General features: G+C 37.6%; 1 protein-coding gene across 6 annotated transcripts in view; it reads left to right on the top strand.

The window, feature by feature from the left end:
- Positions 1-16338, top strand: part of LOC115620487 (tolloid-like protein 2) — a 77739-nt gene extending 61401 nt beyond the window's left edge. The window contains exons 5-18 of one of the 6 annotated variants that reach the window (XR_003995220.1): positions 7254-7431; positions 7535-7561; positions 7626-7837; positions 7954-8167; positions 8401-8618; positions 9279-9405; positions 9486-9587; positions 9661-10089; positions 10156-10559; positions 10636-10805; positions 10871-11055; positions 13957-14136; positions 14211-14258; positions 14338-14480. Coding sequence is in view for 4 of the 6 variants with exons in the window: in XM_030513721.1 (XP_030369581.1) it covers positions 7254-7431; positions 7535-7561; positions 7626-7837; positions 7954-8167; positions 8401-8618; positions 9279-9405; positions 9486-9587; positions 9661-10089; positions 10156-10559; positions 10636-10805; positions 10871-11048; positions 13957-14136; positions 14338-14645 (2747 nt within the window). In the remaining 2 variants the exon portion in view is untranslated. Of the gene's footprint in view, positions 1-7253; positions 7432-7534; positions 7562-7625; positions 7838-7953; positions 8168-8400; positions 8619-9278; positions 9406-9485; positions 9588-9660; positions 10090-10155; positions 10560-10635; positions 10806-10870; positions 11060-13956; positions 14137-14210; positions 14259-14337 lie in introns of those variants that run through there. The other 5 variants (XM_030513722.1, XR_003995219.1, XM_030513721.1 and 2 more) reach the window with 5 other exon arrangements.
- The last annotated feature ends 259 nt before the right edge of the window (positions 16339-16597 follow it).

The raw sequence follows: 16597 nt of genomic DNA, 5'->3' as shown, positions 1-16597 counted from the left end.
TTGAGCTTGTGTTGCTTCTTTGTTGTTGCTTCATCATGCGGCAGTGGTTGCGCCTTGTTGCTGCAGGCTTTCGCCATGGTCACGGGGCTCAAACGATTCAGCGTAGACGTCGCCTGTTGGCCACCCCCTAATAGCATTAATAATAGCGGGCCGGGCCACTTGGAGACGTGCCATTATCAGCATACATATAGCGCTGTGATACGAGTATATAGTAAGTGCCGCTGCCGAGAGTTCAAGTCGAAAGCCTTTTGTGTTTGTGCTGTGCCGACAGCGATGGCAGCTTGCTCATTACAATGATGTATGCCTGCCCGTCCATCCGGCCCGACAGCTCGTTGGCGCTGCCTGCCTTTAATGATATATACTTGTATTGTATCTTTGAAATCGCTTTTCAATACTCGTTCTCATATAGTATAGTAAGAAGGCAAGCGCCTGATACTCAAGTCAGTGCCGTCTTTTTCGTCCTCCGCTGTCGCCGCTTTGTGCGTTGTTATGAGAGTGTCCTCATCCCAATGCTTTTGTATTATTGTGTCAGCTTGAGTCACGACGGATTTCTGTGTGTGTGTGTATGTGTGTACTGGACAGTCTTCACTCTTAATTGCTACCCAAGCATTGCCATTCAATGCTATTTACCATTTACTTTAATCCGACCCTCACAGCAACCATTAATTTATATTGACTTGCCATCTCTTTGCAGGTACGTTGCCACATGCCATGGAACACCGTGAGTAGTTAACGCATCAATTTAAATAAATACTCGTACTTATACTTATCCAAGAAAAGAAAATAAAAGAAAAAGAAAAAGTTGTTCAGGGGTAGTCAAACGTAAAAACTTTGCCACGCTTCGAGTGCCAATTTCCAACGCACAATTGGCGCTATCATAAAATTTTCACCATTGGAAAAGAGAAATCAGATTGTTGAAATGTATAAATATTCACAAACTTCAAAAGTAGATATATATATGTATATATGCATCTGCCATCTTTGTCCATCTGGCCAATCATCTTTGTTGGTTTTGTAAGTAGGTTGGCCTGAGAGTTTTGCTGTTGTCTCGTTGACTGCGACATTTCGCAAGTTTTGGATGGCTTTGAGCTTCCGCTACTGGGTGCTGCGTGTACAGCAAACAAATTAGCATAGTGGGAATTTGTGGAACAAACAACAGCAGGCGCGACGATTTCTGCTGCCAGTTCTTTAGCCTGCTCACAGCCTGCTCTTTAGCGCATTAAAGGACATTAATTGAATGTAATAAGCACGATGCGCTTAAGCCAGCTCAACATGCTGCACACGCAATTACGAGTACAAACTTGATATTTTTCGCCAAGATTATTAATTAAAAATGTGCAGGAAAGTGAAATTTGATTTATATTACTGCTTAGGATGCTCATAATTGAAAATCGCTTCTGCTCAAGATTTAATTAATAGCGGAGATTAATTAACGTTGTACTTGTATATACTATATACATATACTCGTATGCATTAAATTTGAATTACCAAGCTAATTGGCAATAACTGGGAGATGTTTTGGCTCGACTATCCACCAACACGTGACACTTAATATAATATGCATAATCATGTTTCTGCGCCACATCTACAAGATAGTTGTATCCAGGCAAGAACAGGAACAGCAATAACGACCTCGTCTAGCACTAACGACAAATTGGTGCTAAGATTTTTATCTTCCACCCTGGCAGATGCTTGTCAGGACGAAACGTTTTCAGGTATTACCTTCTGCCATTCTCTAGTCGGTCTTAATCAACGTGCTCTTCCGCCATGATTTTATTTTGCCTAAATAAACTATTAGGAAAACTCATTTTCATGAAAATCCACTTTAATTGCCGCTGCGCCGCTTTCGTCAGAGACTGTGGTTATATCAAACGAGCAACAACAACACTGTAGCGGCATCTGTTTGGCAGGCACCCACCGTAAATACAACATAAGGTGCCTGTTATTTGGGAAACGGCATCACTTGTAAATTTTACGCAAATTGTCTGTAACATGAGTTGTTCGAGTGAGGCGGTTGCGGTGTCTGTGGTGCCAATGGTGGCATTGTGGCGTTGTGGCACTGGGGAGCAGCAGGCGGGCTTGTAAGTGCCAACAGCAATGACGCCCATTAAATTTTCAAGAAGTGTGCGCTCGAGTAGCAAACACAGGCCAAACCGGGGCAGAAAGTTGTCTGCCCACCAACAGAGCAGTCAGCGAAGAAGAGACAGATAAGTCGTCCTGCAGAAAATCGACACAGGCGACGATAGCTTCCAAAGTCGACTAACCAGCCCTAATGATCTCAGGCATCATATTCCAATGTAATTGCAGATAAATTCATTTAATTACAAGTGTAGGCATTTAATGGGAATTTATATCTCACATTTAGGATTTTATTAATTTTGAATAAACTTAACCAAGCTTCAACCAAATCATTTAGTATTGGTTTTAGTACATAGAAACCTACATCAGTGTCCTTTGTGTTCGACAACGCTACTGACCCATGAATAATTTGTCTAATTATGCATTAATTAACAGATCGTTAATTGGAACAATAAACGGGAATGAAATGATTGTTGAATTGGCTTAGACCGACAAAATATTTGTTTTAATTATTTGCTTATATGGTATGGTTTTAAAAACTCCTTTGATTAAAGAGAAGGGAGAGTTGCAGTGATTTATTCTGCGGTATACAACTTCATTTATGAGAGCTTTAAATCAGGGAATGTAATCATTATAAGTAATATTTTAAAAACTACAAAATATTGATTATTTTTTTTATCAAAAATAAAACTCAAGTTGGTTTTGTTCCAGCCTTTTTCATAGGGAATTTGATAAATCTTCATTAACATTTTCATGTGACGACAACTGCCTACACTTTTTAGTCGAAGAGCCTTTAAAGCTATGCTCGAAAAGAAAACATCAAACATTGAATTAATTTAATTAATTTTCAGAATTATTGTAGAATTTATTTAAAATCTTTAATTACTTCTGCTGCATGCTTAAATCACAAAACATACAAAAATTGTGTACACAAATTTTGAGAGTGTAATATTAACTTTTGGAAAGAAAATAATCACACTAATCAATCAATAAACGCAATTTGAAATCACATGCCACAGTATTGCCAAGGATTTGTGTGCCTGAGATCTTTGGCTAACATTTTTAGAAATTCAATAAGATAATAATAATAAAATTCAATTCAATCACGCAAAACAAGTCTTTAAAAACAATGTCATTTTAACAACCATTTAGAGAGCTAGTTGTTTTGAAACTTTTAGTTATATGTCCGGTGGCTGCAATGAATAATTGCCGAGAAGTTGGTGTGCATGTGGGGGTGTATGTGTGCGTTTATTAGTATTATTATGTGCCTCTTTTGAGCCTTCGCTTAAGTGTTGTGGGTTGGAATTCAGAGCATTTAAGCACACACATCCCCGGGGGCACTATTTGCCAAACAACAAGCACAATTGCGGTTGCGTGGCTTAAGTTGTGTTGACATAAAACATGTTTAATACGCTATCATAAACATATATGTACAAACGTACATTTAATACATTATTTAGCTGCAGTTAAATGTATAATCGTAGACAGAATTGCGAGTATACTTGTATTGTATGGGAACAAATTACAGTCGACAGTCGTCGTACTCTGATTGTTTTTGTCATTTTGCGGTTTGTCCGTTTAGGTTCATTTCACATTTTACATTTCACATATAATTAAAACTGCATTTTGTAGTTGTGCATTATTCGCACAGCTGTAAAGTGCGCCATTTTGAGACTGTGCCGACACACAATAGGCGTAAATTAACATAATGACGTGCTGTGCGGCCACTAAATAAAATGCCAACGAACAGCACAAACAACAAATACTTGTATATATATACTCGTACATAGTATATTTATGCATTTATATGACAATGCAAATGGCGTCTGCATTAAATTTATTGACACTTTAGTGCGCATTGTCTCTGCAAGGGAGGAGGTGGGCGATGGTTGGGGCCGCGGCCGGGGAATAGTGTAGACACTTCCGACGCCAGGTTGGTGTTGTTGCCTCTACAGTTGACATTGCCACAAACCCATCGTCGTGTTTATCGTGTTCCTTTTTTCCGAGCATTTCTCACATTTTAATGAGCAAAGTTTCCATGTGGCATTTGTTTGCAGTTTTGTCGACTACGTGCAGAAAACTATATAAAGCTCAGTACTCGTGTGCTTCCAAAGGATGAGCATTATATTATCAAAATAAAATTAATTTTCAATGTCAGAACGTATAAGCAGACATAAAATGGCATCAAAACTACAAGCAATTAAAATAAAAATACAAAATAAATCCTAAACACACATAAACCGCAAACCTTGGGAGCCGTCGAAAATATTTACACATGGTTAGACAAATCTCAACTTAAAATCTCTTAGCACATCAATAATAAATCTCAATTTAAGAGCTACATTATCTATAAATGCGTCCATACTATCTAGTTAACTATTTTCCATATCATTGATACTAAAAAGATGCAATTTGGATCCACTTTATAGGAACACTTTTTCAGACAAAAAAACCATGTAAATCACATTGTTTACATGTTCGCTTTTTGATATCACATATTTTCAATACGATAGTTTTTAAAATGTGCGAAGAATATGTAGGTATTGAAGAAGGACGGGCAGACGAGTAGCAGTCTAAAATTGTTGCATAATATAAACAATATGGTTTCCGTTTCACTTTTTGATCATGGGTCTACCAAGAGCCAATACGATTGTCTGGCTACTTAATGATCTTAGATTCGGACTACATTAGCAAAACATGACTAGAATAGTTCCGGAATTGTGGACAGTATTCAGTATTAAATTGGATGAAAAAAAAAACAAACCTAATATTTGAGGTGTCTGTTTCTGTAATTGTAGACAGCCAAACCAATCTAGAAAGACTCATTAATAATATAATATATAATCATCAATATACTTATGAGCATCAATGTAGCTTATAGAGCCGTATGAAACTTCAGGCCAATTGATTTTCTATCTGACAAGGTATCAGGATAACTTAAAACTAATTAAAGAGATCCTTGATTATAAATGGATTGAAGATGGACTATCCGTTGAAAATAATAATAAACAAGTATGGAATGCTACAGTTGTGACCGACCAACTGTTTAAAACTCTCGACCCACTTCAAATCAATCAATTAAAATTAATTACAAATAATGAATCCAACAATACGTAGCAACTACTTATAAATAAGTAGTACATACATTTATTAATTATTTTACAACTGCATCGAGTGTGCAGAGTTCAATCAATGGAGCAATACTATAAAAGCAAGAGCTTCTGGTCTACCAAGCCTCCTCCTGGCTGTAACAAAAACTGAACAATTTTATAATAGTCTTTCACTCTGACGGTACAGGGTATAGAAAAATGTACGCCCAATTAAATCTAACATCTGATATTCATGGACTAGCATAATTAAAACGCACAATTGAAGTTCCTGAAAAACAATCTAGTGATTGGTCCTCCAAATTCAAATTTTGTTTAGAAAGAGTCGGATATTTATAGAAACTTTACAACTTATAATATCCAACATTTTCGAGCCTCCCCCATTCACATAATTTGCTGCCTTACAATTAGCACTTTCCTAAAGAAAAGGAAGCCAAACAAAAAGCAACGAGCCAACAACTAACTAACTAGGAACCGGGCACAAAGCAAACCGCTAGTTAAATACATCAAACATGCCAGAAATGTGCTGTTCATTTATAATGTGCCCAAAATTGAATTTAATTAGAAGCCCAGACCACAAACAAGCGGTTAGAGTTGAATGTAAATGCCGTAAATGAAGACGACACAAAAATTATGATGAAACGTAATGAAGCTGGGCGACCAGGAGAAGTTGGGGGTTCAGTCGCAAGCCAAAAAGCGAAAAGGACTAAACCTTAACGCAAATTAAAGTCGCACGAATTCAGGTCGAAGAGAACGAGATTGTATTAGTCAAGGAAGCAATTGAATTTAAAAGTGCGTGGCAGGCATTGGAATCTGTAAGTGCAACTGAGCATGCACATGTTAGCCTGTGAGTGTGTGAGTGTGTTGCAGTGTGTGTGTGTTCAAAGCAAATCGTAGCAACGGAAAAGCTTTTCACAATTTCCGCGCGCATAAACACACGACATTGCAGCAGGAATTCCAGCATACCTCCCATTGTAATCAATTCAATGCGTGGGTGTTTGTCTTATCGTAACGTAACGATATGTGAGCAGATTGTATGTATGTGTGTGTGAGTTTGTACGTAGGTGTGTGTGCGCGTAAGTGCTACAGCAGTTTCCTTTTTAGATGTGTTAATTTGTTTATGGAAATCGCATGTTGTAGTTGTTCTTCTAGTCATGTGTAATAGACGGACAGACAGCCTGTCATAAACAGAACCAGAGCGTTTTTCCATGTTAGGTGTCAAGCGTTGACTTAAATACGATTAAAAAGAAAAACCACCCGGACAGATCGAAATCATTAACGTCATATATATATACCTTATGTATTTGTCTCTCGCCGCATGTGCTCTGGCAGTGGCGTCCACGGCCGACGCTGCGCTATTGAAGTCGCTTAGCATTGAGAGTGAGCCTTGGATGCAGCCGGTGGTTGCGTACTTGGAAGCGCCCGCACGGCCAACAAAATCGCCAAGTAGGTGGCGCCACTATCATGTGCTTTTCTCGCCTCTCACCTCTCGATGTGTGTGTGTGTGCGTGTGTAGATCGAGTTTGGCAATGCGCGCCCGTAGTTAACAGTTGCGTTTTAGTGCCTAAACGTAGTTTAATTTAAAATACATAAAGGGTATTCACAGTGAGTTGATGATATTTCAATTCTCAAAACAATATCTTAAAGATGAAATGAACCTAAAAAAAATTGGTATTCTTTTGATGCGAATATAAATATTGGCTGTGAGATATATGAGACTACCATTTGGAATCGACTGACTGTGAATACCCTACTAGCTGACATTGAAATGCTTTCTAGTTGTTTCAACACCCACACCAACAACAACAAAAAGAACAACAGCAACCAATACACGACCAACCCCCCGCCCCCTCGCCCGCTCACCCACAAACACACGAGTACTCGTACATATCCCACAATCAAACAGCAATGGCTGCTATGCTAACTATTTAACTCTTGTTCCTCTGCAACGTTCCTTGAATGTATTTTGTATTGTATCCATTGTTATATGTGTGTGTGTCTATGTGTAAACAGCATACTCGAGCGAAGCCGCAACCCATTGAATCTCGGTCTATTTCTTATTCGCAGAGTGCGATCAAACTTTTGTCTCGCGTATCGGTGGGCCTCAGAACGGCAGCTTCTCGGCGCCCTTGCTGCACAACCATCGCAATCATTCGCGACAATGTCTCTACACTTTCCTAGCAGGACCTGGCCAGCGCGTTGAAGTAGTTTTTAAAACATTTAATTTAAGAGGAAGTCCACCAGAGTAAGTTAAACCAGTTCCAGACCATGGTCAGGCATTTGCAAATACATAATTTATTTAACTGCTTTCTTACTTACTCTTAATACTCTTTCGTGCATTTATTTAGCGGTTCGGCCGTCGGTGAATTACCAAGGTATGTATGCACATTAGTTCCATCATTGGGTATTTCAAGTTGTAATTCATGTGGTCCATTGCAGTTGTGTTCATGAGTACATGGATATTTACTCGGAGGTGCAATCATCCGAACCAGCGGAACTGATCAACTCACCATTTGGTGGTCGCTACTGTGGCACAATACCGCCTCGCCGCCGAATCTCCATGTATCGCGCAGTCGCCATTTCGTTTTTTACCAATAAAAATGTCTCGATGCCGGACCTCTTCGAAGGCACATTTAGGTTTATAAATGCATGTGAGTACACAGCTCCTAATTTTGAGCCGACTAGCCTACACGAATTATACAATTCCACATATGTTCGTATATATATTACTTGTTAATTGTATGACTTGCTACTACCATCTATTTAGCGGAATATGAAATTGGTATACCTATTGCCGGGTCGCCATGTTCCTACACGATAACGCCTAGCATGAGTATCAATAAAACTGGCGCCCTCATATCGCCAACCTATCCAGGTGCCTATCCGAAGGATATGTCATGCACATATCAATTTCTTGGTGAATCGAATCAAAGAGTTAGATTAGAATTTCGTGATTTTGATCTGTTTTTTGGTGGACCACAGTGAGTACCTCTAATGCTGTACAATTCTACACATAAAAAACAAGAAACGATGTCATTATCAAACCGAATTGTGCCTACGATTTGGTTTGATTCGCAGCTATCACTCACACACACTCATAATCAACTATTTCTGATCTCTATAAAATTTCTCTCTACTACTCACTTATTCGCCACCAACAAAATTATTATTGATCTTTCAACTAAACAACTTGAACAACAACTACCACATTTAGCTGCCCATTTGACTATGTCAAAGTGTACGATGGTCCAGATAATTCGTCAGCATTAATCGGTACATATTGCGGACAGCAAAGAAACTTAGTTTTGTATTCGAGCGAGTCGAGCCTTTTTGTTCATTTTTATACGTTACCGCGCACCGCAAACACACAAAATCGTGGCTTTAAAGGAATTTATGAATTTAGCGAGAGTTTTGTTAAATTAGATTTTATACGTAAGTATGCAAATATCTTAAACAATATCTCTACATAACATTTTTTCAGTTGATTCTGAGCCTAATCGAACCGAGCATTTTCCGTCGCTGAGATGAGCCCTAATTGTTGGCACTTGACGCACAAAAGTATGCTACGGAAAGTGTAGTGTCTACTTTTTGTATAGCAAGTGTTCTTGATGCTAGCTCAGCGGCGCAAAAAAACTCCAACACTCATACACACACACACATTTTACAGCTCACAGTATGTGCTTGATCCATTCAAAGAAGTTGTGTTTTCTGCTTTATTAATTTTTGATGCATTTTTGATGTTCCCCCGCCCAATTCTTTACCAAACTTTCTTTCCAACACTCATAAGATGATTTACATTTACTTAATCTTTAAAGCAAACACTAAATAACACTGATTTAAGATTTATTTACCAATATATTGTGACAAACTATCTTTAAAGCAAATACTATTAAAAGGTATCACTATATAATATTAACTTTAAAGATAGAGAGTCAACAATATTCGTATCATACCTCAACGAAATCTCATTCCCTTTCTATCTACTCGATTCTACATAAACTCTTTCACCTATTTCTAAAATTTCTACTAACCCCGCAATACTCGCAAAACCAAAAATGCAACAAAAAATAACCACGAATCATGCGGAAACAGGTGAAAACGATGGCATTCACATACGTGGCTCAGAATGTGATCAAAAGATTTTATCGAAAAAGGAATCAACTGGCTATGTGCTCTCACCCAACTATCCCTATCCATATATACCAAAAACTGTGTGTAGGTAAGTGCTTTTCTATCTGAAACGAGTTCGGGAGTCTTCCACAAATATCTGCCATAATGCTGTATTTCCCCCAACTGCAGATATTTCATCTATGGCATGCAGGATGCTCAGCATCTGGAGCGTGTACGTCTCGAGTTTAATGCATTCAATATTCCAAAAGTGGAGCACAAGGACAAGAGCGAGTATGTGTATTAAAAGAATGATAATTCATTTTAGAGAAATCGAATTTACTCTACTAATTTACTTAACCTCTAGATCTAATTGCACGGATGGTTACCTGAAGATATATCTGAAGGGTCAGGAGACTGCCGATGCCTATGACAAGTTTGATTACGAGCTGTGTGGCAATGAAACGCAGCGTGTTATAAGCGAAGGTCCACGTCTAGCCATGGTCTTCAGCTCTGGTGAGCTGCAGGGTCGTGGTTTTAAAGGCAAATACACCTTCGAAACCGAGTACAAAATACCTGGCACTGCCGCCCCCGACGGCACCTGCAGCTTCACGTACGTGAGCAGCTCAAAGAAGCGCGGAGAATTGAACAGTCCTCGCTATCCCTCCAACTATCCGTCAGAAACGAATTGTTCCTATTTGTTTTTGGCCGAGGCCAATGAGCAGGTGACCATAGTCTTTGATCACTTTAAGATTAAGGCAGACAACAATGCGAATGCCACAGCGGGTGCCTATGGGTAGGTCCCTTAAACCTCCACTCCTCAACATATGGATTTGGATGATTGGGTATTGTTTACTTTTAGCTCCGGTGCCTGTTTCGAGGACTGGCTGGAAATGTACGTTGTCTACCGGGACAACAATGATCGCCTACTAGGCCGCTATTGTGGTCTGACAGCCCCCGGACCCGTCGAAAGCCCACGTGGAGCGGTTGGTCTGCGCATCACACTGCACACAGACCAGGAGAATGTGGCGAGCGGCTTTAAGGCGCGTTACTTCTTCGAATCAGCCAAGTCCGATGTAGGCGACTGCGGTGGCAACTTCAGCAACGAAGACTCGGGCATCATCACATCACCCAACTACCCTTCAGGCTACAAGGCACCAGGTCGTGGCATGGCCTCGATGGCCTGCAATTGGGTGATGACTGCGCGTCCAGGATACAAGTTATCCATTAATTTTGAGCAATTCGCTTTAGAGGGTGATCCGGCAAGTGAGTGGACAACGATAACAATCCAACGTCCCCAAAACGGACTGTACCGCATCGTTTTTTCTAATATTATTTATAGATCGCGGCTGCCCAGCTGCTGTGCTGCGCCTATGGGTAAACGTCGATTCCGATCAACCGCCATTGGAGTTGTGTGGCGAGAAACCACCAATCGAGCAATGGCATTATATATCAACGGGTCAAACTGCTCGCATCAGTTTCACCACCAGTGACAAGACCGTTGGTGCCCAGGTAAGCACGGGCCTAATTGAAAATTGTGCTTAGAACACTTAGACAACTCTCCGTACTCGATGCAGGGCTTCCGTATAGTATGGACTGAAATACAAGACTCTGGTCCGGGACCTCCATCCATTGGACTGCTCTGCGAATCAACGTACCACTTCCAGTGCGAGGTGGGCTACTGCATTTCCGATAAACTGCGCTGCGACGGCGTCAAGAACTGTGGCCCCGGCGACGATAGTGACGAATTGCACTGTGAGTCGTGAGTGAGTCGAACGGTTCAGTTCAATTTTTTATTTCTCTTTTATCCTATTTTAAAGCTGCAACTTACATATGTATGTTAAGTTTATGTTTTCAGTGTGCCCCCAAATGAGCGGCCATGAAAATTCTTTTCATTTTCCGTTTCCCATTCGGTTTGTTATTAATGTTGGGATTGCATATAGAAACAAGATCTGTGCAATCCACATTTTATTTCTTATATTTCATTATACCTCTCATTTATTTATAAATATCACGAAAACTTGAACCCGACGAAACACTTGCAAAAATATACTTAATTATAATATTTAATAAATTAAATAACTATAACTATAACTTAACAAAACCAACCTAATGCCGAAACACAATTACTACTAAGTCTAAGCTGCACTTGTACACGAAGTCTTTTTCCTAACTCTCCTACCCATGTGTTAAATGATTTTTGATCCACAGCCAGAATTGTTGTAAATAAATTTAATAACTAGGATGTTCTCCCCTCCCAACGCCCAATTACATTTCACCTTCAATCTTATCTCTATGTATTGTTTGCAGTCACTTTTTCCACATTAGACTCTTTATGTTGTACTACTTGTATACGTACTCTTAGTCGCAGTGTAATCATATCAACTAGCTAACAGCAAATCAAACAAAATCGAAAGCCACGCCCACACTATAAATTGCTCTGTCTCTCTCAAATGTCTTATTCTTCTATTTCTCTCTGTTCTTTGTCTTTCTTTTGTCTTTCCACAAACTAAACAAACTACCTCAACTGAATCTGTCTACATTATACACTCCTAATAACAACTAAATACCGATTACTAAATATCATACTAATACGGGGCTCAGGTGACGCAAACGCCACCCAGTTGCCCACATTCTTGCAAACAGTTGTCTTGGCAATTACAGCACTAGCGTTGAACACATATAACTAAAGAATCAAAATTAATGCAAAATATGCGAAGAATCCATTTGATATTGGATTGTTAAGTAAATGGAATTGCCTCGAGAATCAACAAGAAACAATAACAAAGACAAATTAATTAACAACAAGAAGAAAGATTCTTCTAGCAAGAACTTGAACTAACTTTCCTAACCACAGTTACACACTAAATACGACTAAATGTAAATGCATAAGAAAGAAATACCTTTGGTCACATACTATATAACACGTGAGTCCTGCATAAGCTTTCCTAATTCATGCAAACAGAAAAACCACTTCACTCCACACCTCACACAAGCTTCTCTCATGACATGCACAGTACTCATTGAATACAACGAACAACTCACTCTCACACAGTCAAAATGTAGATAATGTATGTGAAACAACAAGTTGGCATCCAAAATCGCGTATGCAGAAAGCCCCAAAAATCTTTTTATTTTATTATTTTAATTCACCTATGACCCTAAGGGCGCCATCCACAGCACAGCAAGAAGAAAGCAGAAAACAACAATTGCAACAAATATTCAAAAATACATATAGACTACATAAATTATGACAAATAGTATGTTATATAATCTGGAGCAACCGGAAGTGAATAACAAGTATCCCACATTAAGAGCTCGTTTGCTTATCATATACACAACACTGTCCGTGCAGACTACACACACGTTTTACATTAGTCAGAATTTTATTTAAAGCACCAATACCAATTTAAAGGCAAAACGAGTACGAACCTCTCCCTCTCACAGTCAACTTAATCAATCGCCCCTAGAGCAGTTGTACGATATAGTGCACAGATTTGACTGAAACTTTAAAATACAGGGAGTCCAATTTTAAAAAATCTTAGAATACCATGTTTTATTTAGATAAATTGTGAGAACAATAAAGTTATTGGTAGTAATTTTAATTCAACTTTATATCATATTAAGGCATAATGAAACTCCTATGTTTCAATATAAAATTTTCCTCATTTTGTTGTTCATTTTGAAACTAAGGCAAGTCTCCATAGCACCATGATTTTTCGACATGCTACTTATATGGAATCTACCACACCTACTATCGCATGTTCATGAAATTGGCTTGTAGACTTTCCAGTATGGTTTTTTAATTAATTTATAGCCAAAAAAAACTTTAGAGTTATTATTAATTCACTAAATCCGAGAAAGTTGCTTATTAGGGCTTAGCTCTTTGCCATCGGACTTGAGCGTTTTTCAAGAATTTCTGATTAACAGTGCTCGACACTTCTTACCCCAACACCCTATTCACATACACAACCATCAGCACAAACGGACTAGCAGACAATTAAAAACAACTAATCCAACATACTGAAAAATAGATGGGGCCCTTTATGTGTAATTCAAACCGATACCAGACCAGATCTCATTAAATGCTCAACTTAAATTGCATTTCCATACACCTTAAATATATAATATCGCTGCGTATTTTGCGTTGCTTTTCCAAATTTTCCGTTGTATCATTAGAGCTTTAGTTCTTACATTCTGCGAAACTATTCAGTATCAGCCCTTTTTCATTTGCCCTCAACGCTTCTGGCTTTTCTGGCTTTTTTGTGTTATCCAGCACTTTAGAATAATTTGTTATGAGTTGTGAGTATGAGCACCCTAATGACAAGTTGCACTGTATTTTACTGTAAACTAAAAATATGCATTTTAAAGTAGCGAATTAAATAACGTACATATTTTAAATTTAAAATGCAAACACATCCAGCAGTGCCCAGCAGAACATGAAGACACACATTATCGAAAAAATAGCAAAAGACCCACACATCAACTATCAACTAAGTTACTCGTACATTTGTCATAATACTATGTGCTAGTACTTATATACTATTAAGAGAGCAGTGCATTCGTTTATTTTTAATTGAAATAAAATTGTAAAAGTGTTTGTATTAACATGTGATCTTCTTCTTGCTTTTGTTTCACTCACCAAAATTCCCATCCTGCAAAGGTATCACGGAAGCGCCAGAGGAGGATCACGACGTTCTAATTATAATAACACTATTCGTCGTCTCGTGCCTAATCTGTCTCCTATGCACACTTTGTCACTCCAGAAGAAAACGTAGAAACCATGTGCGTCAATTGGGCTTACATCGAAATGCACACTACGATTCGCAAACAAGTGCAACAGGTACGAAGATATTGAGAATCGGGGACCAAAGTCGAGGATCAGAATTGATGTTTGTCTATCTTTTAATTTCTTAGGCTTTCTTTGATTTGGTTTTTTGTCTATTATTTGCTTTTCGTTTCAAGGTAACTTGTTGATTCAGAGTATAGAAGTCAACTGAATAATTCAAGTATTACAATCCGTACTCTCTTCTTCATTATACAGCGGGTCTCAGTTCTAGTCGACGGCATTTGCAGAGCGGAGGGCCCAGCATTGCAGGGAGCCTGCATGGCATCAATAGCGGTAACCTTATCATTCCTCCAGCGCCTTTGCCACCGACCAGCGTCCCACCACCACCCCACATATGCATCGCCGGTGTCGACATGGCGCATGGTTTGATGTCAAATGGCGAGGACGAAGACGACGACGAACTGGATCTGGACGAGGATCAGCTGCCGGCGGACATATTTATCAATGATGTGCATTTCGACGAGGACAACATCGACCATGTGAATCAAATGGCAAACGTTTAACGATGGCTTAGGGTTTTAAAGCATTTTTACCGCAAATTTATGTTGTAAAGCGCATTAGGTTGGCCAACTAACCGCCAAATAGTGAAGTATTTAACTAACATACACACTATTAAAAAATACAAAACCAAAAGAACAAGAACAAAAATTCAAAAGTTAACAATACCTAAAAGACGAAAAATATGCAAATGTGCGAATTGATTAAGACGTAATATTATTAAATGAAGCGCTAATAAACGTAAATGTAAAAGTACAGTAGGGCGTGAAACTTTGTAGTTGCGATAAACATGAGTAGCCGCGTTTCACAAAGTTTGACAAAACATAATAATTACAATTAAATGAAATTATATTATACATATAGCAAATACGTATGGAAAGCGATAGGAGATAGGAGAACGAAAATTGAGATCGGACGGCAAATATGTAAAGCATTTTCAAAGCTAAATGAGAACGCAAAATGTTGTTGATTTTTATATTTGATACGAGTAATATTTAGGTGAAGCATAAATTGAATTAATTATACAAGAAAGCAAACACATTCACACAAAGTAAACAAATTTAAACAACAACAACAATAATAATAATAGTAATGATAATTTAAACGAATAAACGCAAGCATCGTACGAACGAACGTATGTACTCGCATGTACACTAGAGGGCATAAAACAATAAAATTAAACGTATACATACGCGCATAATTTTTATTTACACATTTTTTTACAAAGCAAAACATACACGGGAAAGAGAGTTGAGGCCACTGTATCTGCATCGACAAATGCTCAAGTGTAAATTATTTACAAAATAATATTTTTAATGAGTACACAAATCAAACTTACAAACATGCATAAATAAAACAATTAGTGACTATCAAAACTGTATCTTCCAGCAAAGAGTTAAATAATGAAAATAATAAGCGGTAAATTAATGAAAGTTTATATAAATAAATTAAAAAATAAATGAATTAAATAAACTAAAGACAATTGGCAGTTGGCGTGCGCCTCTATTGAAAATTTGAGAAAACCTAGAATTTTTGTCTATTTAAGCACGTTTTTATAAACATTTAGAGAGAAGAAATATTTATAAAAATGTACACGCTAAAAGTAATGAGGATAATAAATTATACAAGCATAAAAGAACCTATCAATAACAACAAAACTCAAATAACAAAAATGTTAATACTTATTGCAATGTGCCAAGCGTATTTTCAATATTCGAAATCCAATTTATTTTCAACGCTCTCATTAATTGCTATAAATTATGTTTTGCTTTCATTAACCAAAGATTAGAAGCCTAAATTTTGAAATCGGTGCAATTCCAAATAGGAAATAATTCTTGAAATCTGTTTAGCACTTCTTGAAGAAATGAATATATTTTTCTTTTTATTTTAAGTTTTTGCAACACGCAGCTGAATTCCAAAAAAAAACTCTACCAGTTTGCAAAACTAAATAAAGTATACATCTTCACAGGCAAACAAGTTATAAATGATTTGTATTTAAAAAATTTGAGTCCATAACTCAGTTTAGTTTTCAGCTGGATAGTGTGTCTGTAAGAATTCGAATAACTAATAATGAGGCATTTGATAAACATTTAATGAAAATAAAAATTATTGGTTTCATAGCGCACGTACGTTTTGCAATAGAAAATAAAACAAAACAAAATTATAAAAAGTTGAAATGAAGGTAGGTGTTTGAAAATAAAAATTTTAAAAAACTTACATTCAAATGTTAAATTGTTGCATGCAACAGATGAGCAACTAAATTAGAAATTGTAATTAAAACTGAGAATAACATAAATATTTAGTTTAAGTGTACAAAATTTTGTTGTTGTATTGCATAAATAATTAATTAGTTAAAGAACAAAAAATTGAATTTGTGTTCTAGCAATAATTGTAAGTCTCAAAAAGGTCTTAAACGGTATAAAAATAAAAGTTAAAAAAAAAAACGTTCCATTACCAA

The sequence above is a fragment of the Scaptodrosophila lebanonensis genome, unplaced genomic scaffold, assembly GCF_003285725.1.
Source record: "Scaptodrosophila lebanonensis strain 11010-0011.00,11010-0021.00 unplaced genomic scaffold, SlebRS2 tig00000024-arrow-pilon, whole genome shotgun sequence".
NCBI classification, from domain to species: Eukaryota; Metazoa; Arthropoda; class Insecta; order Diptera; family Drosophilidae; genus Scaptodrosophila; species Scaptodrosophila lebanonensis.
Note: the sequence above shows the minus strand (reverse complement) of the source record. Positions and strands in the feature narration are given on the sequence as shown.